The sequence below is a fragment of the Dipodomys merriami genome, unplaced genomic scaffold (assembly GCF_024711535.1).
Source record: "Dipodomys merriami isolate MVZ:Mamm:240054 unplaced genomic scaffold, mDipMer1.0.p SCAF_2, whole genome shotgun sequence".
Classification (NCBI taxonomy): Eukaryota; Metazoa; Chordata; class Mammalia; order Rodentia; family Heteromyidae; genus Dipodomys; species Dipodomys merriami.
In genome coordinates, this window is record NW_027203381.1 from 8,722,812 (window position 1) to 8,750,089 (window position 27,278).

The 27,278-nt window shown below is 36.7% G+C and overlaps 1 protein-coding gene across 1 annotated transcript in view; it reads right to left on the bottom strand.

Annotated features, from left to right (window-relative positions):
- The window catches only part of Phlpp1 (PH domain and leucine rich repeat protein phosphatase 1), a 171,761-nt gene that overhangs the window by 63,342 nt on the left and 81,141 nt on the right, over positions 1 to 27,278 (bottom strand). The window contains exons 3-4 of the mRNA XM_070028994.1: positions 24,319 to 24,444; positions 4,452 to 4,618 (exon numbers count right to left, since the gene is read on the bottom strand). Of these exons, the coding sequence (XP_069885095.1) occupies positions 4,452 to 4,618; positions 24,319 to 24,444 (293 nt within the window). The remainder of the gene's footprint in view (positions 1 to 4,451; positions 4,619 to 24,318; positions 24,445 to 27,278) is intronic.

Here is a 27,278-nt window from a genome sequence, read left to right on the forward strand (position 1 = left end):
AAAAAAAGGTTTTCAAAAGGTTATCTAGGGAGGAGAATCCTTAACTCAGAGGCATGAGGCATAATTTTTTAAATACTTCTGAAAACAGAGATTAAGTTAAAATCTGCACACTAAACGTCAAGATTCCAGCTGTTTCCCTACTCAGTTCCCTGAATCTTGGCATGCAATCAATGCCTCAGAAGACCAAAGGATTCCTTTCAAGTAAAACTGACACATCCAAGGGAAAAGATGCACAAAAATTTCTTTGCCGTGTAGAGGGCAAAGAAGCAAATACCTATATTGACTTCAGAAAGGTAACTGTTGCCAAGAAAATGCTGTTGAAATCAATGATGAGGTTCTGTCAGAAAGCTTACAAATAGAAAATTGTGTATGTGTGTATATATGTATGTATGTATATATGTGTATATATGTAGATATATAGATAACTATATATAAGTGTGTGTGGGTATATATAGATATAGATATATATAGATATATCTATATCTATATATACCCACACACACAAGTAAAAGAGAGGCTACCATCAAACCAGTAGAGGAAGAGAATAATCACCATGAATAACAGTCCCCTGCTCATACTAATGGAAACAGTGAATTCTGGCACTACTAAAACTTGATACCTATATACTGAGAAGGTGAGGATTTCAACAAGTTGTTTAGTAAGGAACACAAAAGCTAAATCCTTATTACCTATGACAATGTGTCAATATACAATGCCTATAGATGAAAAATCAAAGCACAGAAGAATAAACATAAAAATCAGGAAGATGAAAACAGAGGAGCAAGCCAAAAGACTCAAGAGTGGCACTCGATTTTGGTACCCTGGTATTGTATATATAATTATCTGAACTAGGGAAGGAAAGGGGAACAACAAAATGGTGAGACAAAGGACAAAGGGGGAGCCTATGCAACAGCAATACTCACAAGACAGTATGTTGGAAATGATCTGTACAACGTGGGAGGGGTGAGATTGTGGGGGGGAGGGAAAGAGAAAGAAAAATGAGGGAATGTCTAGTAAGTTAGACGAGAAATGTAATCACTACCTTACTTATGTAACTGTAACTCCTCTGTACATCTTGACAATAATTTTTTTTTAAATGGCTTCACAGGAGACCAGGGCTTGGAAGAAGGGGAAATGGAGCTTTCAACAACTATTTCTGTTTTTTTTCTGAATATAGAATATATGTATTTTTATTAGTTTTTTTAATTTTTTTATTGTGAAAATACTGTACAGAGGGGTTACAATTACATGGGCAAGATAATGAGTACATTTCTTATCAAGCATTGTAGACTCCTCTTTTGTTTCCCCTTCCCATCCCATCCTCCCCCACCCTCCACCCAACCCTCCTCCCCCACCACCAAAGTTGTAAAGTTCGTTTTTGACATAACGACTTGTATGTCTCGTTGTTGCAATGGGCCCACCTGTAACTCTATTTAAAGATTTTCAACAACTATTTCTTATTATAAACCTTATTGTTTACTAAGATTTTTTTAATCTACTTACGATATTACTTTAGTGGGAAAAATCTAAACCTTTTAAAATAAAACCAAGAAATTTTCAAAAAAAAAAAAAAAGACGACAACAATATAGAGACTAAACTGAATTGGGGAAAAACAGCAAAATAATCAGTTTCCAAAGCATTCCGGCTGTTACTGTGACAGTGGAAACACAGTCCATGTGGTACAGGGTGGGAAGTAGAGGGAAAACATACAGATTCAGAGATGACAGATGGTCCAAGGGAGAATGCGGTTAGGTGACCCTGAAACATCCAAGAGACTAGGCAGGACTTGAACCCTACTGAAGTCAGGTCCATAACCAAACTACCTTCTTGTCTTGAAAAATATTCCATAAACACTGTCTTTTTAAGTGCATATTTGTCCACATGATAAGAAACATTTAAATCTGCTTTAGATTTTAATTTGGAAATTATGATATACTCAAATACAAAAATATAAAAAGCAATAATAATCATTCAAATATCTACTTTTTTTCAAATATTAACATTTTTTACCATATTTGCTTCTCAAGTTTTTTTTTTCTTTTTAAAGAGATAAACATTACAGACACAATTGAAATCCTATTCTAATCACTGTCTAATGCCAGCCCCCTGCCTTTCTCTCCAGAAGATAGCTACTAACCTGGAGTTAGCAGTTAACATTCCCCATAGACCTAAAAAGTAAACATTAGCTCAGATGAATTCCATGCCCCTTACTGTTCTGAGACAATGAGATTTGGTGGTATGGTCAAAAGTTCTTGATGTTCTGTAATAGAACTGCATGGGTCTACAGTGCTGACATACAATACTTCAAAATAATGATCTTCCCTTTTAGTTTAAAAAAAAAAGTTGTTATTAACTTTTTGTAGATATGCCAGTATGAACATTAACATCAATATATAGAGTATTATAAAAACTGAAGCTCAGTAATTCTGCAATAGTTTGCTTTCTGCAATAGTCTGCTTTCACAAGAAACAGCTAGAAGCAAATAGGAACTGTATAAGCACAGTGTTCTTTCTGGGGTATCTGCTGTCTACATAATTGTTTCACAGTAGCACCATACTTCCCAGTTGTCATTGTCACTGTAAAAATATCCTTCAGGGGCTGGGAAGGTGGCTCAGTGGTAGAATGCTTGCCTTGCATGCATGAAGCCCTGGGTTCGATTCCTCAGCACCACATAAGCAGAAAAAGCCAGAAGTGGCTCAAGTGGTAGAGCACTAGGCTTGAGCTGAAGAGCTGAGGACAACACCCAAGCCCAGAGTTCAAGCCCTATGACCAACCAAAAAAAAAAAAAAAAATCCTTCAAAAAATGTATAATGCCAGTTCTACTTAAAAAAAAAAAATCTAGCTACTCAGGGGGCAGAAACAGGAGGATGTCTGTAACAGCCCAGCCAGGACAATAAGATGAAAACAAACTCAAAGCAAATGAAGTAGGAGTGTGGCTCAAGTGGTCTCTTGCCTAGCAATAGCAAGTAAGAAACCTTAAGTACAATTCTCAGAACCAAAAAGAAAAGAAAACAAAATGTCCTTGATGGCCTCAAAAAGTTATTTCTATTACAAGTCCACTGTTAAATACCTATCTTTTTAAACTTGGGGAGCAATAAATCCAGAAGCACAAAAAAGCACTTGTGATGTATATTCAATTATGATGGTTATCGCAACAAAAATATAAATGATGATTGGAGTCACTATCGTCTTAAAATATCATTTTTACTTGAGAGAACAGCTGACAAATTAGTTATTAAGTCCTGGGTATTTGGCAGATACTTTCTCAAAAATGAAGCAAGATGGTTGCTTTCAAGAAAAACAACTGATGGTATTTGTTGTCAATGAGTCTTCAAGCTTTCAAGTGAAAATTAAAATTTTAGAAAACTTGTTTCTGCAGCAAGCTTGACAATTTCCCAGTACTTTTCTGGTAAGGTCAGCACTGATATTAACAAATGTGAATTCTTGAAACTGAATAATGAAATGTGTTAACATTTAGAACATCTGTATTATATAATAAACCAGAATTTCCCAAACAACCAATACTTAATAAGATGATGTGCAAGTAACCATTCACTCAAAGTGCAAATAACCTAGTGAATCTTAAAGTATTTCAACATGTCACTGATTGGGTTTTTGCCATATTTCACCTAACATTTAAGATACAACTACTTGTTAAAAATTCTGGTATAGTATCAAGGAATGTTCAGAATTATCTGAAAACATAATTAAAATATCCTTATTTTCAGTTATATGTACAGATTTTACAATATGCAATGATTTGTGTACAAACTTTATAATAAGCAATTACTCAGTTATTCTTTCTGGGATGTTAAAAACCATAAACAAAATAATCACAATGGTTAATTACCATACAGTTAAGTTATGTCTAACCATCTCAATTGAGTCAAAGAAAATAAACTAGTGCTTATTCATTTAAAACAGGATTTTGCAAATTATGGTCTGATATACTTGCAATTAAAGTGTAACTATTGGTATTTAATTTAGCACAGAATCAAGACTGATCACTGCTCCAAAAAGGAAAGCTCTTAAACTTGCTTTACAGACACGCTCATCCTTTCTGTCTACTTACAAAGACTCAGACTCTATTTACTTGATATGAAAAACCTAATCTTATGTAAATTTCAAAAGAAATAATTTAACATGAACAAATCAGATGTTACTAACTTTCCACTAATGTATTTATAGCTAGCTGAAGGAATAAAAGTGGTTTAAAGACCATTGTTATTATATAAATCTAGCCAGTTAGTAAGTAACCACAACCTTTAATTCCAATGGCAGGGACTTTAGGAAACTTTTCAGAAGGAGAACTGACAAATAATGTCCTATTTATCTGTCCTCTAAGAGAGAAAGTTCTTACATTAGTTTTTTCCATCTGAATATTCAAGAGGTAACGCCAGCACTCAATCCATACCCCTTCCTCAGAACACAAGCATTCATTCAGACTCACCTTTGCAGTTCACCTAGACCTCTGGCAGCTGGGAGGCTGGGATTTTGCCTTAGAAAGTTTTGTTTTAAATTGAGATGAGTGAGGTCTTGGCTATAGAAGAGATTGGCAGGCAGATGTTCCAGGCTACAACATGAAAGATCCACTGAGCTTATACGCTGGGATGCAACCTAAAAGGAGACAAAATATATCTAATTTGAGTATCATCCATTTAGCTTATACTCTCTATGGACAGAAAGAAGATAATGCCATTTGAGAAGACAGACATAATATATGAATAACAGTTAGTCCAAATACCAGCCAAGAGAGAGTTCACTTATCACATGATAAAATCAGGAAAGTGTTCCTGTTGGAGGATTCATACAGTAACCTAGCATAGGAGGTGAGTTCTAAAGAGCACAGACTACCACAATATTCTCCTTCAATGTAGGAGATTTTATTCCTGAAAATATCTGTGTAAGTAAATTATGAGTAAACTAATAAAGAATTTAGAGGAAATACAGAGTTGAGGGACAGGTACTAAGCTCTAAATGGACACTTTTGAAAAAGTTAATATACTGATGAAAAAGAACACAATGTATTATTGATGTTCTTCTACACATAATAATAAATAATCATTACACTGTATCATGTAATTAGATTGTATTGTCTACCTGCTATAAAATTCTCAGGTTCTCTCAGTTTCAAGTAAGATCCTTATAATTTCATTCTACTATTATTTCACACTTAAATATTTATTCAAATATCCAATGCCTTTCTGATTCAATATGTGCTGAGCCAGGTGCTGGTGGCTCATACCTGCCTGTAATCCTAGCTACTCAGAAGGCTGAGATCTGAAGATAATGGTTCGAAGCCAGCCTGGGTAGGAAGCTCTGTGAGACTCTTATCTCCAATAAACTACTCAAAAAAGCCAGAAGTGGCACTGTGGTAGAGCACTTGCCTTGAGCAAAAGCAGCTCAGGGATAGCTCCCAGGCCCAGAATACAAGCCCCAGGACCTGCAAGAAAAAAATGTGCTAACCATCTAATGGTATTTCAGGCTCTGTATTCCTGAAACTCAATAGTGAAACAAGAGACAGACACAGTGTCTCTACCCTATATATCAAGAAAAGAAGGCAATAAAGATATTATATGACAAATAATAAAGTACAAGGGTCCAGACAGAACCAGATCAGAAAAGGCTTTCCAGAAGATACAATGCATAGGCCCAAACTTGAAGCAGTACAAGCAGAAATCTGATTGATTGATTGATTGATCGATTGATTGATTTTGGTGGGTTGTGGAGCCTGAACTCTAGGCCTGGGCACTGTCTCTCAGCTCTTCAGCTCAAGGCTAGTGCTCCACCACTTGAGCCAAAGCACCACTTCCAGCCTTTTCTGCTTATGTGGTGCTGAGGAATCGAACCCAAGGCCTCATGCATGCGAGGCAAGCACTTTACCACTGAGCCACCTTTCCAGTCCAAATATCTGATTTTTTTATACTCCAGACTCATTTTCCTTAAACAAACACACATGACTCTGGGGAGAGATGCAGAGTATCTTGACCCTTTGGCTACAGGGAAGGCATGAGCTACAGACTTTCACAGTCCTAGTGATGACATGGGACCAAGCTAGGCAAATCAGGGCTTTTCTGGGATTTGCATACTCTGAAGCCAGGATAGAGAGAAAAACTGTCTCAAAGAGCTACAGTAAAATGAATGACTATAGATGTATCCATTTGAACTGGCCAAAAATGTACACTATAGCATGTTGTATTGTACAAATATGTATATATAGCACTTATACACACCATTTCTGAAAGACATTTTTAGCTCTAACACACACAACTCCATATATTAAATATGATTGATTGTGGTTACTTCCAGATAGGTAACAAGGGAAATGGAAAATCAGAAATGGAGGTAAGAGATTTTGAGCTTACCTCTAATGCTTGTATCCTTATAAGGACAAGGAGAAGATACAAAGCAACTAAGTCAATGTGTTAACAACTGTGGGGGCCAGCACATGGAAATCTGAGTGTGTCTTTGTGTGTAATTAACTTGAAAGCAATAGTGTGATCCCATATAAAAATGTCAGTAATGAGAAAAACAATGAGTAGCCTTCTAGATTCCCTTCAATGTTCCTCTAAGTGGTATACCAGAGATGATTCTTCCCGCTCTGATCAAAACATTCCTTTCTTTGCAGTAGGCAAGGGATGACCCCCAAAATACACATTCATGTTCTAATCCTTGAATCTGTGAATATTATCTCATATGGCAAAAGAACAAATATTACCTTATATGCCAAAAGGTGTGACTTAGTTAAGGATCTTGAGAGAAGGTATTTATTATGGAGAACTCAAGTGAGTCCTATTTACAAATAGAGATGTTCTTAGAGAGGTAGGGTTGAGATAGAAGAAGAAAAGGTAACATGACTATAGAAGCAGTGACTGGAGCCACTACAGGCTGGAAAAGGCAAGGAATAGATTCTTCCCTCAAGCCTTTGGAGGGAACAAGGTCCTGCTGGCATCTTCAATTTGGACTTCTGGCCAGCAAAACTGTAAGTGAATACATTTCTGGCTTTTTTTTTTTTCCTAAGCACTAAGTTTTTGTTAATTTATAACAGCAGCCACAGGAAACAAATCCAAACCTTGTTTAATTTTCTTATAGTACTCTTCCATTTTATTCATTCATGTATGCCGATCAACTATGATCAACTACTACTATGTGCCTACTACTCTTCTAAGTACTTAATTCAGTAAACTAAGAGAAGATCTCTGCCTCCATTAAGCTTACTTTTAAAAACAGATATATGTTAAAGATTGCTAAATACTATGAAAAAAGATAAGAGTTCAGGATTGTAGGGAAGATAAGAAATTATAACTTTTTAAATTTTTATTGTTAGTTTAAAAGTAATGTACAGAGGGTGGGAGACACTATAATATAAGTAGGCTGATCAAGACTTACTGAGAAGGCCACATTTAGACAGAATAATGAAAGTTAGCTAGCAAAAAGAATTTATCTAGAAGAACATTTCAGTCAGAGTACAAAGCCTTACCAAAGGAATATGTCTAGCATGTCAGAAGCAGATGACAACCAGCAGGAATAAAAGGACAGTAACTGACAATTAGGTCAGAATATAAGGTGCTGGGGCTGGCAGTAGATCCTAGGGGCCTTATTTTAAGCCACTATAAGAACTCTGCTTTTAATATGAGAGAAACAAGAAGCATGGAAAGGTTCTAAGAAGTTATATACTATGTGACTTCATTATTTATTTCTGTCTCAAAATTTTATGCTCCCTACACAAAAGTTTCTCTATCTTGTTCACTGACATCCTTAAGCTTAAACTGGGTGTGCCCCTCAGGATGTTTGGCTGGAAGGGGGGTACTGGACTGCTCACAATTCCTCCTTCCTTTCTCACCTTCTGCCTCTGACCTATCTAGTGCATTCTTCCATCAGGATACTTCTCTGAAGAAATAAATTCTATTTTAACGAAGGCATCCCCTTAAATGCTCCCTTGGGACAGATAAGAGAAAATGATTAAATGTCAAGTTGTATTTGTTTCTCTCCTCATTCTGGACCACAAACTGTCCCCCTGGAAGCCAAAGAAGCCACATTAATAAGGCCACAGGCAGCTAGAGTGAACTCATGGAAGCTGCTGCAAAAGTAGGAACAGCTAGCATTAAGAACATAAATTTAACGTGAGCTGCCAAGGTGAGCACTTTGGTATCTCCTCTGAAGAAGATGTGTAAGTGCTTCCCCCTAGATCAATCCAAGTCCAGCAGGCTTCCACCACAGACAAGAGAGAAACACTGTCCAGATAAGAAATCTATCAGCTGGGCAGTCCTAAGAAGCTGGGTCTACCTACATAACAGCCATTAAAATGAAGATCCTTCTCAAAGTGACAGACCTACATACATAATACTTATGGAGTAAAGTCACCTGAATACACCTCAGAGCAAGCAGCCTTTGTTGTCTAGTCATTTTTTAAGTAGTACTAACAACATGAATAGCCAACATGTAGGAAGTGCCATCCTTATTACAGTTACTGAGAGCTGAAGAAGTATTTAATCTTTACCAGTTTAAAGAAGACATCCCCATCTCAAAGGTAAATCAGAGAGAGCTGAGGCCACGTGGTTAAAGCAGCAGCAGGACCACAGTCTAATGAGAGCCTGCACGATTAACTCGATCCATCTGGTAAGGGCCTAGACCATAATCAAGAGTTCAACAGAACAGACCCCCGTTAACTTCCATGCAAAATGCTAACAAAAGTAGTCCCTGAGAGAAGTTTAAGCCCTAGGAATGAAGAATAGGCCATCACAGATAGTGAGTCCATCTTCACAGCAAAAGGGACCATCTGCTGACCCATACAGATTTCATGGAAAGAACGGTCTTTGCAACCAACATTCCTTGACATCAGGTCTCACAAAGCTTGTTAAACTTGGCAATGGTAATGTGCCCTAAAACATTTCATCAAACCTTAACAGGTTACAGGGAAAATGTAAAGGGTTACAGAAGAAATTTTAAAAGAAAAGTGAAAGAAACTGGAACTTAGGAAATGCTTCAAATCTCTGTTATTGAAAGGGCCTTCTAAAGTAGCTATCTCATAATTAACAATATAAAATCCTTTTGGCAAAAGCTACTGTACTTCTGTTATATCCATAAACATCAAGGTAGTAGAAGGCTCAAGAGGTTAAGAGCTGAGGGAAGACTTAACTATATACAGAATTTATAAAGACAGTTTTTATACTACTTCTTGGTTATATGGCTTTGATCCAGTCAATCTGTCATTCAGTTTTCTCATCTTTTAAAGTAGAATAAATAAAACATGCCTGATCAACTCAACAAATTCCAGCAAAAATAACAGCTTTCTCCTTCCTTCCCTTTCCCTCTCCCCTTCTTCATCCCCTCTGTGCTGATCCTGGTATTTGAACTCATGGCCTAAGTGCTGTCCCTGAGCTTTTTTGCTCAAGGCCAGTGTTCTGCCAACTTGAGCTGTGAAGATAAGTGTCTTAGGGACTCTCCTGCCTGAGCTGGCTTTGAACTATAATCCTCCCAGATCTCAGCTTTCTGAGTAACTAGGATTACAAGCATGAGCCATGGGTGCCCAACTTACTTTTCCCATTTTAAATAATCAAGAGAGGTTCTGTAGAATAAGTATCTTAGATCAACCTCCACAGTCACCAAAAATACAAATCCAGGGTCTGGGAAGGTGGCTCAGTGGTAGAGTGCTTGCCTTGCATGCATGAGGCCCTGGGTTCGATTCCTCAGCACCACATAAGCAGAAAAAGCCGGAAGTGGAGCTGTGACTCAAGTGGTAGAGTGCTAGCCTTGAGCTGAAGAGCCAAGGGACAGTGCCCAGGCCCAGAGTTCAGGCCTCACGACCAACAAAAAAAAAAAAAAAAATACAAATCCATAAACAGTGCTACACTGTACAAGCTACTGTGCTTGCCACTTTGAACAGTTAGTTCAGAACAATCCATAAAGTCAAACATGAGTTAACTACATATGAAAATTCAAATTTTAGATCAGTCCAAGGTAACTACGCTTTAGGAAATCTGTTATAGTCTGAATTAACAACATTAACAATAAAATTACAGGCAATAAAGTTAGACTGATAGACATATTCTGGGAATATGAATCCCAGTCACCTGCTCAAATAGTCTTCCTAGACTTGTTAGCCCTAACATACCTCTTCATGCTTTCAAGATCAATCAAACCTTCCCAAGCAACAGGACTACATGCTGCACTACTATTGTAAAAGCTCATTTAGAGGACAATTGACTTTCTTAGGCGAGGGTAAGTACAGTAACATTCATGGGATATTTTCTACCCTTTATACTTGAGTAAAGCTGTATTTATCCTTTTATGTTCACAGTATACTTCACATTAACACAAAATGATTCTGAAGGGCTTGGTCAAAACAGTTAAAACAGCACAAATAATTCTGTTGTAAAAGAACAAACAGGATTTCTGAAAACTGGTATTCTGAGTCATTAATTGCTCTGGGTAGCCTTCAGTGGCTTGGGAAATTATGTCCCTCGCTAAAAGGACAGTCTCTCTGGAGTTGACAAGATTTTGGTAAACAATTCTTAACCTCAACTGACCCAATTTAAATTCTTATCCCTCCCTGTCCCTCAAAATTACTTCGGAAAGGCTTGAGTTTATTGATCTTATCAGCCAAGCAATTAATAGCTTCCTTTCTTTCAACTTTATATCAACACAAAAATTTTTATTTTAATTTCCATTGCTTCATAAGGCAATTTATTACTTTTTAAGAAGTCTTCCAAAATGCCTTAGCTTAGTCCCAGTCCAAAATGCCTTAGCATAGCCCCAGACCTTAGCTTAGCCCACAACCTCATTTCTCGATCTTATACTAATTATCATTTTATAAAATCTGGTTACTAGATATAGAAAACTTCCTCATAAAATTAAATATATACATTAATAATGTCCTAATTAGAACATATCAATTTATCATTTTAGTAACTAGTAACTGGAATTTCAGTATCTTAACATCATTTCTTAAGTGTCATTTCCTTAAAAGGTTAAATGACTGAGAAAAATTTTAAGTGATAAAATATATAAATGTATCTATAGTTTTAAATTATTAGAAACAATGAAATGGTAAATCAATTAAGGCAATATGAAAATCTGGAGAGCTCTCAAAGCCAACCAAAAATTAGAAATGAGAGTCTATGGGAACAAGCACACAGGGAAGGAGCTATGATTTTAGAACCATGAAGTACCAGTTAAAATTCAGCAATGGATACCAAAAATAAAAGTATTAGAACCACAGCCTAAAGTACAAACAGAACACTTGTATCATTGTTAAAGCACTAGCCTGTAACAATATAGAAAGAGTAATATAAAGAAATACATCCTAACAGATGTTCCTTGGTATTCCTAACTCTCTCTTTGCAGGAGAGGCGGGGATGTCGATGAGCAGTTGGCATCCTTGTGCTATGAGCCAGTCATTCCATATAGATTCAGCATTTGTCCTTTGCAAACCAGGCACTATATGTGATACTGAAGCAGTACGACACTTGAGATGCACTCTTCATCTTCAAGGGCTTAGCCTCTTGAGGACACAGAGATCTAAACTACAATTCAACACCATCTGTGCAAGGATGCATGAGAGTACATACAAAGACTATAGATCTTAGCGCTCCATGTTAACTGTACCAGCTACCAACAGGAGGCCTCTTCACTCACAAACAGGCCTAGTATTCACAGGCACTTCTGTGCTGTCCAGTGAGCTCACTAAGTAGCCTGAACTGGAAATGTAGACCTGGTACCTCACTGTTTATAAGTCAGAATCAAATGAACAGGGTCATTGGAAATGATATCAACAGCCTTTCAAAATTACAAGAGTGTCAATCTAATAGTTATCTCTACCCCACACACATAAACACCATTGTGCTTCTCAGTAACAACAAAGAAAACAAAGCATGGTTTGGATGGATATCAAATCTGAACTCAGAGTTCCTTGCTCATTTCCTTATTGGCAAAATATGGGTAAACAATGTCTTAAGAATGTTACTACCTGAAAATGTTTCTGAAAGTCATAGCCAAGCATTCTTCAGAAGATGTCACACACACACACACACACACACACACACACACACACACACACACACACACACACACACACACACACACACACACACACACACGTTACATGTTAAATACTTCAAGTATTAGAAATAAGCTACTTGTTTTATATTCAGCATACCAAGAATTGGTTTAAGTTCCTAATTTAACATATAAGGTCCAGCATGTATTATAGAGATTTCCAAAGTCTTATTTTTCCAGTTTCCTGACTTATAAAATTATAAATTAGATCAATATGTAGAAGAATTAAATCTAACACAACAGTTGAAGATACTTCAATACTCTGGATTTAAAATACTGGGAATTCCCAAGATTTAAAAAAAAAAAGTATTAGGATAGAATTTTTAAGGGTCTATATTTTTTAATTAAACACTCAGATGAAAAGAATTCAACTTCAAAATATAAAATGACCAGATACAGAAGCCTGGTTAATCCCGTATGTTAAGCTCCTACTATCTTCATATTTCATCAGTTTTCAAATAATCAGACAATGGTAGGTCTGGTCCCTGTTTTCAACATTGAAAACATTTCATCTGCCGTTGTTCATCATGAGTCAAAGCTATAGGAAAAAGATTTCAACTCGCAAGAAAGAACTTCTTATCACAGCCTACAGGCATCTGAAACACTACAAATAATCTGGCAGAGGATAGGGAATGTCTACAAGTCCACAGTCTTTTTTTAAAATCTTAAATGCTAAGCTTGTGAACCTAGTGTCATTTTATGATGACTAGAACTTAATGTTAAAGAATGTTTAATGTTATAGAAATTATATTCAATATATATTGCATAAAAATTAACTACATAACTTAAGGAAAGGAACTGGGAAGAAAAATGGAGAACAAAGGAAGGGGTGACATTAAACAAAAGGTATTTAACTCATAACCTAACATATAGGACTGTAACCCCTTTATACAACAATTTAATAACATCAATATTAAAATGCAAAGAGAAAAAAGTATTTACAAAGCCAGGCACAGTGGCTCACCAAAATTGGAAGGTAGAGATAGGCCAGTTAAGTTTCTAAATCAGACTAGGCAAAAAAAAAATTAGTGATACCTTATCTCAAAGAATAACCTGGTTGAGGTGAGTAGTATATACCTTTAAAACCAGCTATGAGGAGGTTTAGGAAGGAGGATCACATGCCCAGGCTGGCCCAAGCAAGAGACACAAAATTCTAACTGAAAAATAATTAAATGTAAAAAGGACTAGAGATGTGGTAGAGTATTTGTCTAGGAAGTATGAGGCCCCAAATTTAATCCCCAGTAGTGGAAAAAAAAGGGGGGGATAATTATTCCAGAGAACTGCAATTAATATTACTTTACTTTTTTGGCAACTTCCTTACAATCTTACAATACCTCCTCAATTTTAAAATAACGTTATTACTTTAAAATAAAGCTTTAAGTTCCTTGTTTGAAACCTAGAATGTATTTTATTAAAGATAACATTATTCAGACAAAATCCACGTATATTTTAAAGTACTAATTATAATAGTACAGATCCCAACCAATTTTCTTTACTATTTCTATGGAAAACTGTTTCCTGAGTTCCACCAGTAACAAGAGGAACATGTTTTCATTTGCTCAAGTACTGACAATCCAAGTGGATCCTAGAACAGCAGCTGGTGCAAAGGAAAGATGCTTTTTTCTTTCCTCGGTGCTTTTTCCAGATCAAAAAGCAAGCAAGAAGGATAGAGAAGACAGGAGGGAGGAAGATGCAAGAACATGAAGTAAGTTTAAAATGGGAAGAGCCTAAATACAAACAGGTACTGCATGCATCTTTTGTTATGAGATGGTAAAGTGAGATACTTCGCTCTTTACAAGTGAACTGCAAAACTTCAGAAAATATAGTTTAAACGTTTTAAACTGAACTAGCTCAGAAGTGCAGTGAAAACCTCTTCTTCAGGAACGTATTAACTAGGATTTCAGAAACAATAGTCACCATAGAAAAAACAGAAAGGATCAGCAGTAATGTAAACAGGAGTAGATGAGGCTTAATGATAGCTGTAAGGAGAACATTCTATTATTTCATTAACTTAATCACAGCTTTACAAATAACAAAAACAAAATCTAACACAACTCAAGCTAGTTTATCTTTAGCCTAAATTCAAAGTGAAATTTCCCTTTCTTATTTTTTTCCTTTGGTTGGGGGCGGGAGTGGTGCTGGGGTTTGAACACAGGCCTTTTGCACTTGGAAGGCAGGGCACTCTACCACTGAGCTATACCAATGCTTTTTGCCTTGAGTCAATTTTCAGATACTCCTTTTAGCTGGGGTCAGTCTCAAGTGAACATCCTACCTATTTCTCCTGTGTAGCTGGGATTACAGATGTATACTACCAAGCTTGCCTCAAAGAAAAATTTCTAAATGTCTTAATTCCTAATATTACATCAGTATTAATGAAAGATTCTATAATACAAGTTTTATGTTACTAGTCATTATTGTGTTGAAAAGTTAACTATAGTTATTTGACAAATCAATCAAATTTCCATGAAATAATTAAATAAAACTGGCAAGAAATACTATATATTAGCTGCAGTCCTTTTCTTTATCTAGCTTCTTCGATGTCTCTCTCTGACCTGCTGTAGGCTCGGGGGGCATGCCTGCATCTTTACATCTGATGCAGTTGTGCCTTTGCACACATTTCACTTCTCCTTAAAATGAGTTTTCCTCACTTGTTTTTTGCAGTGAACACCCAATTATCCTTGAAGACTTCTTTCCTCATTGTTTTCCTATACCCAAATATCATATACTAAATCTCCAATCTTTTCTACCTTATCACTACAGAATTAGTACAAAAGCAATCTTCTCACATTAGGGGGGTCCCTTATAAGCAAAAATTCATGCCACTCAGACAATTATTTCCACTTCAGATTCTACCAGAGGCTTGGTAGACTATCCATGGTCCTTGGGTCTTTAAGCATAAATAATCAGTTTAAGAAGTAAAGGGGAAGTTTCCAGAAAAGCCTTGGCTCAGTAAAATGGTTCTCACAACAAGGCTATTTACCATTAAGAGCTAATATAACCAAGTAGCATGATCACTAAAGGGCAAGTGACACATTCTTAAACTACATTCAAGTTAAGAGACAAAATACACCTAAAAGATAACTAAGCTGCATAAAAAACTCCATTGTGACTACCTCTGATGATATGAATCTTCCTCAATTCTATTCACTAGAATGAAATGGAGTACTATTTGAGTTAAATATGGACAGTATATATTGTTTTTAAACACTTCACTCCAAAAGTTCAATTGTGATTCACTATGTATCCTGTTTCTACATATGGAGCAGTATTTATATGTGGCTTCACATGACTTTCATTCAACATGAGATCTAGCCATGATCTTTTACAACAGTGACTTTCTTTTTGTAAATGGTGGAAAATTAAAATACTCTATTGCATAGCAAAAGAAATGACAGTGGTGACAGTAACAGCTACCTCAACACAGACATAGCGATAATCCTGGGTTTATGTCCACCCTGTTTTAACTAAACTAGCCTGGTTAATGTCCTAAGTCTTGGAAGAGAACATGATCAGTCCCCTTCTCTCCTACAGAAGAGCAATAAGCAATAGGGCAGGGAGGCTATTATTAGAAATAGTACACATTAAGCTGCCTCTATCTGAGAATCTGAAATTCAAAGTGCCCCAAATCCAAAATTGTTTGAGTGATGCCTCATATGGAAAATTCCCTATCTGACATTATGTGATGAGTCATAGTTAAAAATGCAGGGGTACTAAATATGTAATATAAGATTGCCTTCAGGCTATGTGTATTATGTATGTATGAAACATAAATTTTGTTTTTGGTCTTGGGTCCCATCTCCAAAATATCTCATTATGATTGTGCAAGTATTTAAAAAAATCACCAAAAAAATTTCAAGTCCAACACATTTCTGGTCCTTAGTATCTCAGATAAAAGTTAGACAACCTATATTCCTAACTACAGGGCTTCACATTTAATTCAGTCATTTTACTATTCTAATTCAAAATACTAACCTTGAAAATTTGCTAAGTAGCAAATTGCTTTCAGCTTCATTTGGCTAATCCATACTTGGAAACATTCAGTCTGTCTGATAAAAGAAGAATACACCAGAGACAGAAGGAGGCTGAGAGGATCACTAATTACTAATTAGAGGCCCTATCTGAAAGCTAAACTGAAAAGCAAAAAGGCCTAGGGTATGTGGCTCAAGTGGTACAGCACTTGCCTAGCAAGCTCAAGCATCTAAGTTCAAATCTTAGTACTGTCAAAATATTTTTTTAATTAGTTAGAAGAGCAACTTATAATAATGTCCATTTCCACAATTTCTGTGTATTCTCTTTGGTATCAGATGTTGCAACTATTTCAGGATTAAGACACTTGAATGACCTCTCTCTCTCATTTCTGCAATATGAACTGAAGATGTGGGCATTCTTTAAAAGAAAAAAGTAAAAACATAGATAATAGTACTGTGCTTGTATTTTGTAAGTTTGGTCTTAGAAGTTAAGTTCATATGGTCTGGTTACACATAGACACAAACACACTTATACATATGTAATACATGTCTTAGGTCTGCTGCATCACTAACATACAGAGAGATGAAATGTATACAGACGGAACACCACTGACTGTGAGTAGATAATTACGGAAGCTGGGTTAAAACTATGTAACTATACTCATCTCTGCTTCTTAATATTTGGCATTTTCTATAATAAAAAGTTTAAAAATATTTACATATAACCAGGTACTGGTGGCTCATGCCTGAAATACTAAAATGTGAGGATCAAACTTTGAAGCCAGCCAGGGCAGAAAAATCTGTAAGACTCATATCTCAAATTAACCACCAAAAAGCCAGACATATAGCTGTCAGTCAAGTGAAAGGTAGAATGCCAGCCAAGAGTGAGTGAGAAGCCAGGAGGTTCAAGTCCCAGTACTGGCATATGTGCAAGTGTGTGTGTGTGCGCGCACACATACACACAGAATTAAAAACAATAAACAGTATCCACAACATTAAATCAGCAGATCTGAATCCATGTTTGTTTGTTTGTTTGTTTGTTTTTGTCAAATCCTGGGTTTGAACTCAGGCCATGGACACTAATCCTAAGCCTTTTTGTGCTTAAGACTAGTGCTCTACCACTTGAGCCACAGCACCACTTCTGGCTTTTTCTGAGTAGTATATTGGAGGAAAGTCTTGTAGACTTGAATGCCTGGGCTGGCTTAGAACCGTGATCCTCAGATCTTAGCCTCCTGAGTCCCTAGGATTACAGGCCTGAGAGACTGGTGTGCCTGGCCTGAATCTACTTTTAAACTTGAATTAAAGAATAGATTTTAAAGTGAAATTAACTCAATGTCATAGAAGTAAGACTGTAAGATAAAAGATTCACATCAAAGACTACATTTGAAAAGAAGTCACAGGATCAATCAACATGTCTAAAGCAAAGATTCTCAAAATAGCAGGTCATAAAGATAGAAATCCATGTCAGCATTTCCATAAAGGCACCCCAAACAGATTGTCTGTAATTCCTATTCTCTCTTCAACTACTACTCTTAGCCTTTTTACATAACTACCTCTCCAACCACTTGGAAAACATGGTGGATACGTGTTTGTTGAACAAATAATTTTTTATACATCACACATGGGATATTTACTAAATTTTCAAAGCATGTTGCTCATTCATATTTTAGGGATGACTTCAAAACCAATCCTGTAATTGTCCCAAAGGAGCTCCTCCTCAGGCTCTCCACTAGCACACACACCCAACATAAAAATTCTTAAGGGACTGCCTTAAGTATTAGCTTGGCAAGTAATGTCAAGTACTAAACTTGAGCTTTAAAAATTAGCCTATGTGAGTAAAACATATATAATAATAATCTTTTTAATTTTCCCAAAATTAAATGAAGTAAAATCCAGAAGCATAAATGAAAAAAAAGAACTTGCTTTTTTAATTACATATTTAGTTCAATAATTCTGACTTAAAATTGGAGTTTAGTCCTTTGTATATTCTTACTGTCAATGGAGTAGTGATGGTCATTAAAAACCAGGAACTCCGGATTTTTCTTTCTGTTGTTGATTTGGTTTTCTTTCAGATCCTCATCAGGATGAATCCTCATTTAAAACATCAGGACGTAAAGACAAATCTATTCTGTGAATGTTTTGTTTCCTCAATATGAGGAAAAGATAGTTTCCATAGTAACCTTGAGTATGATTAAATTGTAAAACTTCCTTATACCTACATAGAAGGAAAAGTAGATGGCAATCAGATCTAAAGGTAGAAAGGGCTTATGGTATTCAGCCATATCTACTCCAAATCTCTGCAGGCATATACTCTGAAGCACAGTGACATTTTCACCCACTGTTTGGCAGCCCCAACCTACTTTCCCTTGGTGCAGGGTAAAAGCAAAATAAGCTTAAAGTAAGATAATATCTTACTATCAGAAGATTATCCTCAATATAGAAAATTTAAATAGGGATGTAACCACATTTTATATTTGATTCCTACCCAAATGAGTAGTCCCTTCATTCCTTTTTTTTCCTAATCTTTTCAGTCAGCCCCTAATAGTTCATTCCCCCCTCCCTTTTTTTTAAAGACATGCTGCTTCATTCTCCTGGCTTAGACTCAGTGCTGGAATTACAGACATGTACCACTACTCGCAGCTCCATTTGTCCTTAAATTCAGTTAACATAATAACTTGTACAGTTTCTTTTTATTTGTGCTAGGTATCCAATATAGGGCTTCACACATGTAGGCAAGTGATCTACCACTAATCAAAACATACCCTAGTCATTCAGAAAAGTTTTGAAATCCTATGTAGTTTTTAACATTTTTATGAAGTATTTTAAAATATTTTCTCTCTTTTCTTCTACCCCTGTCTTTTCAGAAGAAAAATCTATCATTTCCCCTAAAAGGTTGCTATGCAAGTTAATAAAACAGAATGTACCTTATTCAGATAAATAAGTGCTCTTTTAAGTATACTCTTATCTGCTGAAAAAAGCCATATAAATGAAGAAATACTTAAAAAGACTACCTGTGGCCAGGTACAGGTGGCTCACACCTGTAATCCTAGCAATCACTCCTGATTGATAAGCTCAAAAACTGAATGAGCTGAGGATTAAGGTTCAAAGCCAGCCTGGGCAGTGAAGTCTGTGAGACTCTTATCAGCACTTAACCACCAAAAAAAAAACAGGCTCAAGTGGTAGAGCAAAACTGCTCAGGGACAACACCTAAGCCCTGAGTACAAGTCCCAGGACTGGCACGTGTGCGGACGTGTGCGCGCGTGCACACACACATGCATGTGTGCACACACACACACACTCACACACACACACAACTACCTGTGACCAGTTTCTGATGAATGACAGGAATGAGATACAATTATTTATTTCTTCTGTCATTCACATATACACAGATCACCCCCTTCTAATATATACTGTATATGCCAATGTAGTCCATAACATGCATATTCCATAAGCCCTAAGAGGAAAATTATTCCCTTTATCAGATGAAAAAAGCTTAAAATCTAAGGTAATTAAATCAAAGTCTTTCCTCTCTCCTAAACACTCCAACTCAATGTAAGTATAAATTGTGTTTTATAAATGTCCAAATTCCTATGTATGTACACAAGTGTGAATTTGGTGCCTAGATGAAGACATGTCGTTTTCTCTCTACTGGAGATATAATGACTAATCAGTTGAAAGGGAAACTAGAATAAGCATCCTCTCCCTCATTCTGCCACATCCATGTTCTCATCTGGCATCATCTTCAATACAGCAGAAGCTACATTCCAGAGACCCTCACCACAGGTGAAAATGGGTGAAGTAGCAGAATTAGACTGACCTCCCACACTATATCATGGTTCACTTATTGCTACTTCACAGGTGAAACCTATAGTGGAGGTCTCTGGGTAATTCCAGTGATGGATGAGGAATCAGTGTGTGTGTGTGTGTGTGTGTGTGTGTGTGTGTGTGTGTGTGTGTGTGTGTGTGTGTGTGTGTGTGTGTGTGTGTGTGTGTGTGTGTGTGTGTGTGTGTGTGTGTGTGTGTGTGTGTGTGTGTGTGTGTGTGTGTGTGTGTGTGTGTGTGTGTGTGTGTGTGTGTGTGTGTGTGTGTGTGTGTGTGTGTGTGTGTGTGTGTGTGTGTGTGTGTGTGTGTGTGTGTGTGTGTGTGTGTGTGTGTGTGTGTTTTAACCTGAGATATAGTGAAGCCACGATAAGTGAGCTGCGATATAGCATGGGCCGACTGTATCTCCCACTGAAGAGGTCTGTATTATCTCTGTGACCAAACAACTGATAGGAATAATTTACAGGAAGAATAATTTATTTAAGCTCATTATCTTAGAGATTTCAGTCCATCTTTGCAGGGAGGGCATGGCAGAGAACAGCAGTTCTCAGCTGGGGCCACAAAGCAGAGAGAGATACAGAAAAGGACAGAATAAGAAAAAGACCCTGATATCACATCTCCAATTACCTAGTTGCTCCACCCAGGCACTATCTCCTACCTATCACCACCTCCTGTTGCTTCACTACATTATGAATCCATCAAAGGATTAATCCATTGACTAGATTGGACCCCTCATGATCTAATTCTCTCTGTTAACACCCTCACAGACACATTCAGAAGTGTACTTTACTAATCTCCTAAGCATTTCTTAATGCAATCAAATTGACCACCAAGGTGGATGAGCACAAAGTCTGATGCTTTAATCTGTTCATCATTTATGGAGTAATCAAACTGTGAGGCTCCTGATGGGTGGACTACTACAGTACAGAAATGACACATTAGCCAAGCAGGAATAAGAAACAGTAGTAACCAAGCGAACAATTTACATTTGCTATCACCAGTAGTAACACAAGTTAGTATTTTAACATTCTATTTAACAGTAATTCAGCCTGGATGCTCTAGCTCACATCTATAATCCTAGCTAATCAGGAGACAAATCAGGAAGATCATGATCCCTTCATCCTAGGCAAAAAGTTCATCAGACCTTCATTCCATCCAATAAAAAGCTGGGTATAGTGGTATGCAGCTGTCATCTCACTTATGTAAGAAGTATGAATAAGATTGTCATCCAGGGGCACCTGGGTAAAAAGTGAGATTACAAGTGAAAATAAGGGATGGGGATGTGACTCAAGTGGTAGAGCACCTGCCAAGCAAGTGCAGGCCCTGAATATAAATGCCAGTAGCACCTGAGGGAGGAAGACAGGGAGCAAAGAGAGGAGGGTGAGGGAGAAGTGGGGAGGAGATAGCGGAAGGGGATAGGGGAAGAGGAAGGAGAAGGGAGGAGGGGAGGGAGAAAGGGAGGAAGGAAGGAAGGAAGGAAGGAAGGAAGGAAGGAAGGAAGGAAGGAAGGAAGGAAGGAAGGAAGGAAGGAAGGAAGGAAGGAAGGAAGGGAAGGGAAGGAAGGAAAGGGAAGGGAAAGGGAAAGGGAAAGGAAAGGGGAAAGGGAAAGGGAAAGGGTAAGGAAAGGGGAAAGGGAAAGGGAAAGGGAAAGGAAAGGGGAAAGGGAAAGGGAAAGGGGAAGGGAAGGGAAGGAAAGTGGGAGGGAAGGAAAGTGGGAGGGAGGGAAAGAGGGAATTTACCTATCTCTTATGCTTTGTATTTCTAGTCATTTTTGGGAACAAAAGCCTTCAAGTCCAAAACTGTATTTTGCTAGTTTAAATGAGTATTATGGCTTTTAGCTTAGGCTTCAATCTACCCAGTAATGCAAAGTAATATCTAGACGCTATTCTTCATTTCTTCCTGTCCTTTTCATTGTCTATAATATAGTAATCTATCAGTAATGTTGTCACTCAATCTCTATCATATCCATATCTATATTTGCCTGCATTGCAAAGCCACCCTCACTTCATGCCTGGATAAGCCACAAGAACTGTGAAGGGCCAGGCCATGCTGGTTATATTCTTGTTCTCTATAATCTAGTTACCATACATGTCAGATTATTCAACTGAACAAGAAAGCTCTTTTTAATGGCATGCCATTATATTAATAATAAAATCTAAACTTTTTACTTTGTTCTGTAATAGCAGACCCCTGACTACTTTGATTTTCTACCCTGCTATGGCCATTGCCATCTTAGGGCCTTCCTATCTTTACCTCTGTCTGGAAAGCTTGTCTTACTACATCTTCAAATAATCACATTCTTCCTTCACCCAAGTTACACTTAAACGTCTGCTCCTCTGAAAGATTTATCCTGCTGTCCCCATTGTTCTATCGCCCTGTACGTTATGATTATTTGTTCATTTATTTCTTGTCTGTTTACTTGCTAATCATTTGTCTCTCCCAGGGTAACTTCTATCTAGTGATGGGGAATGGAAGCTGTTTTTCGCATGTTTATTTCCTGGGAAAATAAAACCGTCTTGACTAATAGAAGGTGCTTGGTAGATGTTTCACGGATTGATTAAGTTAGCAATTATGTGCATGTTTAACATACAAAACTATGAGTATGTGTTGAACCTGCTTCAAATGATCTGCTGTAGTATGCTTTTTCATTTGTGAACATTCTTACTTATATCTATATCCATGCTTAAAAATTCATACCTCTGATTAACTTCAGAAAGAATATGAAGCAGCTGACAACTACTCTAAAATGCATTACTCTGTGTTTGGTCTGAAAGATCAGCACATCCCCTCACTGGGCATTCTCTAAGACACCTCACCAGTATTCCTGAAAAATCTCATAACCATAAAAAACAGAAAGACTAAAATCCTGTCACAAATCATAGGACATAAAGGAGATACAATGACCAGATGTCATGTGGTACCTTGGATTAGAAACTGGAACCAAAAGGGGACTATGGAACAACCAGTGGGACACAAAGGAAGCCTAGAAGAGAGTCCGGAGGAATGCACTAGAAATATCTGCATTTCCGATTCTGAAAAATGTTTCAGAACAATATGTTTAGGAAATTTAATGTGTGACATATGGAAACTATACTCTGCAAACTTTCCTTCACATAAAAAATTTCCAACATATCTAAATAAGAAGATTACTTTAAAAATTCACTATCTCAGTATAGCAAGCAATTTACTATACTTCGATTAACGCAGTGTCAGCAATTGATTTCCTTTGGACCTACATGACTACTTATAGATAGATAGATAGATAGATAGATAGATAGATAGATAGATAGATAGATAGATAGATAGATAGATAGATAGATAGATAAAACAACACAATAAAAAGCACAACCACTTAGATATAAAAAAGCATATTATTTAATACTTGTCTTTCATATTTGCAATCACAAAGTAACTGTAAAGCAACTAGACAGATGTACTGATCTATCCCATTAATCCCACATGAAAGTCTGAAGGCAAAGTGTTGCCTTTCCCATTTTCACCTGTAGGGGTGCTGAATTACACAGACAGAGCCTCCATTTGTCTATTAGGTTAGAAAGTCTAAGTGCAATCAATCAAAACCCTGCCCACGGCCTTCTTCAGGAAAGGGAGAAACTAATGCTCCTAAATGATACAACATCACCATGGAACAGTTTTTAATCTGATAATTCAAACGTAGTGTTGCAAAAAGACTTTCTAGACATACTCTAGCTTTCTGTTAAATGTTTTAAAAAGTTATTTTTTTATTCATTCATTGGCAAGTAATTATATCACACAGCAAATATGACTCACACTAAACTTGAATAAAAATTGGACTCTAGATTCAAAACCATAAAAGTAAATTGTGTCTTAATGGTCCTAGAGGTTGCATCATTTCAAAAACATATCCAAAATCAAAGTGCTAGAGCAGCAGTCACTCCATCAAACATCACATGACACGCAAACCACCTTTTTCACACAATCCCAAAAAAAACCCAGCATTTACCATCATATTTATAATGTTGCTACGGTTTCTACTACACATACAAAGGTACATAATTTAATGAGACAGGGTCAGTTCATATAATCAGGGGAATCTGAAAATAAGGTCAAAATAAGGTGAATGGTACACTAACAGCTTAAAAGGGATATGGCACAAGATTAGACTATATGAAAATATAGTGACAGGAAGTGGGAAATTTGTAATAATTCTCTGGGTATTCTGTGGTCTTGTGTTCCACCCTGGGATAGTCCCTTACATATTCTTAATCACATTTTTAATCTCAAGATGTATTGATCTACCCACTAAATTTAAGTAAAAAGACTAAATAAAATCAATTTTTAGTAGGCTGTTTTTCAGTTACAGTTTAAAAAAACTAAAACTTCCTTATCATTGGTTGTATCTGGGAAAACAAAGTATAGATAGATATGTTTTGTATACAGCTATGGGTGAAACAGAAAAAAAATCTTGATTTATGTGTGAGTGCTGCTTACCTTGGAGACTTGTCTCAGCCACCTTAAATACTCAGTGAAAGTATCAAAGCAAATGTAGTATGTCTGGCTTTGAGGTCCAGAAGAGCTAAATGCTAAACAGTGCTGGTGCTTCTTCACTTCTTCTACCTAAAAAACAAAGAGAGGAAAAAACAGTAAGAGAACAGAACCACTAACGTATTTCCCAAACTATACCTTGGATCAGTAAGCACACAAAGATCTGCACCTTTCTCCCATAGTCTTCCTTACTTATAACACCTAAGTTCCTGCAGCTGACCAACCAATGTGAGTTACAAGGAAACAAAAATGAAGCAAGGGGGGGGCCCCCCCGCGGGGGAGTTTTCATTAGATTTTTCCCAGCAGTGAAAAATCTTTTCTTCCTGTTTAAAAGTGGTACAGACTTCTTATTTCTCTACACCCTCACAATAAAACTTTCGGGACCTTACTTCCTTCTTAGGAAGATATTTACTTATGGGACTAAGTTCTTTTTAAAGAGACTTACTTCTTTTTAAAGTTTTTAAAACTTTAATGGAAAAATAGTCAAAATAATCAAATGTACACTCCCAGGAGGAAATATCTAAACAATAAAGTAACATATTACCCTCTTGTATTTCCCTTACAAAGATGACCATAAGACAAGTCATATAGAACATATAAAACCAAAGCCAATTAAGTTAGAAATCGATCCTATATACTTAGAAAATTAATAACATTTCTAAATAACATACATCTAAAGTACTATAGTTCCAAACATCTCACAGCTTAAAAGGATTATGACCTTGAATTATAACCTAAAACAAATTATAACTTAAAAAAATTTTAAACTATACAATCATGAAATATTACACAAGGAAGTCTGTGGATTACAACAAAAGCAGATACAGAAGGAAATTTGTACATTCTAAAACCATTGGAAAAGAAAGCAGAACTTAATATGCTTTGAATGAGATTTTAGAATTTGGGGGTGAAAAAAAATCAAGGCCAAAAACTGAATAAATCCAGGACTGAATGGAAGTGATGTTTATAAAAAGTGATGTTTATAAAAACAGAAATGGCTGACATGAGATACGAACATACACAGAGAACATTAACCAAACAAAATGCAGACTCACTACAAAGGCTAGTAATATTTTCTGGCAGGTATTTTCAAGAAAAAAAAAAAAGGCACATAAATGATACAACAAAAACAAGAACAGGGCTACTGTGTCACTCAAGAGTATAAACCACTTTTTGTGGAGTGTGTGTGTGTGTGTGTGTGTGTGTGTGTGTGTGTGTGTGTGTGTGTGTGTGTGTGTGTGTGTGTGTGTGTGTGTGTGTGTGTGTGTGTGTGTGTGTGTGTGTGTGTGTGTGTGTGTGTGTGTGTGTGTGTGTGTGTGTGTGTTTACCAACGATTAACCAAGGGAGGGAGAAAGGCCAAAATGGTCCTATAATCACTTTTCAAATTTTTTTTTAAATTTATGAGTACCAAAATTTTCTTTCACAAAAACAATCAGGCCCATATGATTTTACAGGGTGAGTTTTACCAGTTTCCAGAAAAAGACCATTCCAAGTTTGTGTAAACACTCATCAAAGAAAAATTTTAAAACATAATAATACCTAACCCAGGCCAGTATAACCAAAACCAGATCAAACGACTAACAGAAAGAAAAGTTAGAGGCAACCTCAGTTATAAAGACTTATCTAATGAAACTTCTTCCGATATGAAATCAGAAGCCAGTAGCAGATGGGGCCTGGTGACATGCACCAGTAATCCCAGCTAGCCCACAGGCAGGACCAGAGCATCATGGTTTAAGGCCAGTCAGGGCAAAAAGTGTGGCCATGTTATAAAATGGACCAAGCGTTGTAGCACATGCCTATAATTCCAGCTACATTTGGAGGTGAAGACATTTGAACCAACACTGGAAAAATGTACGAGATTTTATATGAAAACCAATTTGATTTTATATGAAAAGCAAAAGGGCTGGGGATATAGCTCACTGACCTAGATAGCACAAGGATTGGAGTGCAATCCCAGCATAGCTACAAACAAAACAATAACAAAGAAAAAAATACACCAAAACCAACTTAAATTTACCTCAGATAAGCTTACCATTATTAGCACTATAAAGCCATTAGTTGCCTTAAAATCTTTGATAAGAGTCTGTAGCAAAAGGCAAGACAAAAAAAGAACAAGAAAACTGTCCTTATTTGAATATATAAGATTAGCTACATAATAATGTCAAACAATCCATCTAAGAACAATTTCAAAGAATTCACCCAAGAACTGCATTCTCAAGGAGGTAACTACAGGACTTGGGGCTGAGTGCTCTTCATTGTCTACTGAAGCATGTAATCTTTTGTGTGGTATCTGCCCCTTGTGCACTATCTTCTTCACCCCATTTCCTAGACCTTTACAAAGGGTCACCACTCTGACAGAGTGGCATGTGTCACTTTTCCATCTCAATCTACAAAAGCCAGTGAATGGAACTCTAGTTATCTCTTCCCCTGCCATATTTCACAAATGTTAAATTACAAAAGAAGGAGCCTCTATGAGTCTTGTCCCTCCCTCCACAAGGTGTAAAAATGGAAACATCCACCCTTCCTGACAATGCCACCCATTCATACTGTAGTGAGAAATAATTACAACTCAACAAGATTTGAGAGGTTTTGTTGCCATGGTATAGCAAGCCTGAATTAAATGTTAACTGTAATCTTTTGACCATCAAAACACTCCCACATATTGCCAAATGTCCCTCAGGCACAGTAATTCTATTGCCAACAATTGCCCTAAAAAAAATACTTGCATACCAGGAGACATTATCACCAAAAGATTATGCCAACAGCACTGTTTATGACAACAAAATCCTGGAAGCAACCCATCAGCAGGAAAATTAAGAAACTAGAAATTATGGAATGTTTACATAGTAGAACATTATACAGAAATAAAAACCACATAAAATGAAAATCTTATTGTAAAACAATAC